The 1,208-nt window shown below is 74.5% G+C and overlaps 1 protein-coding gene across 1 annotated transcript in view; it reads right to left on the bottom strand.

The window, feature by feature from the left end:
- SLC28A1 (solute carrier family 28 (concentrative nucleoside transporter), member 1) overlaps nt 1–1,208 on the bottom strand; it is a 43,383-nt gene that overhangs the window by 19,991 nt on the left and 22,184 nt on the right. Inside the window, exons 7-8 of the mRNA XM_012732693.1 lie at nt 977–1,062; nt 232–323 (exon numbers count right to left, since the gene is read on the bottom strand). Coding sequence (XP_012588147.1) covers nt 232–323; nt 977–1,062 — 178 coding nt within the window. The remainder of the gene's footprint in view (nt 1–231; nt 324–976; nt 1,063–1,208) is intronic.

The raw sequence follows: 1,208 nt of genomic DNA, 5'->3' as shown, positions 1-1,208 counted from the left end.
CGGCCCGCCGGCCTCGCCCTGCTGCTGCGGGCTGCCGCCCTGGGCCCTCTCGCCTTCCACGGCCCTCCCTCCGCGTCAGCCCCGGCCACCCTCCCTCCTCGCGGCTGCAGTATCAGGTGGGAGTCGGCCGCTCCTCTCTGCCAGCTCCGACACCCCGGGTCTGCCTGGGGGGGCCCCACCCTGCTGAGTGCCCCTGAGCCGGCGGGGGGCCCGGGGCTTGCGGACACTCACCAGCGCACAGCAGGCCCCAGAAGATCCACCGCCACAGCTGGGCGTGCTCCCGGCACAGGCGCCTGGCTCGCAGGGCCGGCTGCAGCCTCCTCCTGGGGGGAGCAGGCTCCAGAGGGGCGCCCCGGCTGCAGGACGGGGCCACACAGGCCCGCTCCCCGCCCCCCGCGGCAGCACGGGGTCATCGGGCAGTGCCAGCCGCAGCCCCAAGCGAAGGGAAGACACCGGGCCTCCTCTCCCGCTGGCCCCTGAGGCCACTGCCCCTCCCCCAGGGCTGCCCGCCTCTGGGTCGGGGGAAGGAAGAAGAACCCAACGCACAGGACCCGAGCCGGCAACTCCCCCAGGGGCCTGGACACTTCTGGTCTCCTGCCCACTGCCCAGTGCAAATGCCGGGCCGGGCCTGGCCGCGTGGCACTGTCCGCCGCAGCAAAGGCTGCATTCTCGGGGCCCCTGGCGGCAACCCTGCTGCCTCCGGCAGGACCTGGCTGGGAGGACCCAGGCCTAGTGGTCAGGGCCTGGGCAGCTGGCTCTCAGGCCTTGTCTCCAAGGGGCTAGACTGTGGCAGGACTTTCCAGGCACCCCGGAGCTGAGGGGGGGCAGGAGGGCGGCTGCGCCGGGACCCCTAGCCAGGGGCCAGCCCGCAGCAGACTGGGGTCCCTGACGGCCGGTCCTGTAGGCCAGAGCCCCGTGCTCCTCCCTTCAACAAAGGCTCGGGGAGCCCTCCCGGGGCCTCGCCCCCAGCCCTCACCATCTGGTGGGCTCCGGGCTGGCCTGGCTTCCGTGGCCGCTGCTCTCCGCAGGCCTCCAGTCGCTGCAGGGGCTCCGGCCTTCCTCCTAGGACAGCCATCGGGGTCCCCGCGAGCCCCAGGTTAGGGGCCCTAGGACAGCGCCACGGCCCTGGGGCGTCCCCCCAGAGGGCCCTTTGCTCGTGCGCGGGGCCCGTCCTCCCACGGCAGCTGGGGGCGGGCTGGACGGGGGCC

Source organism: Condylura cristata, unplaced genomic scaffold (assembly GCF_000260355.1).
Source record: "Condylura cristata isolate star-nosed mole 26May11 unplaced genomic scaffold, ConCri1.0 scaffold00035, whole genome shotgun sequence".
Classification (NCBI taxonomy): domain Eukaryota; kingdom Metazoa; phylum Chordata; class Mammalia; order Eulipotyphla; family Talpidae; genus Condylura; species Condylura cristata.
This window is presented reverse-complemented; position numbering and strand designations above follow the sequence as displayed.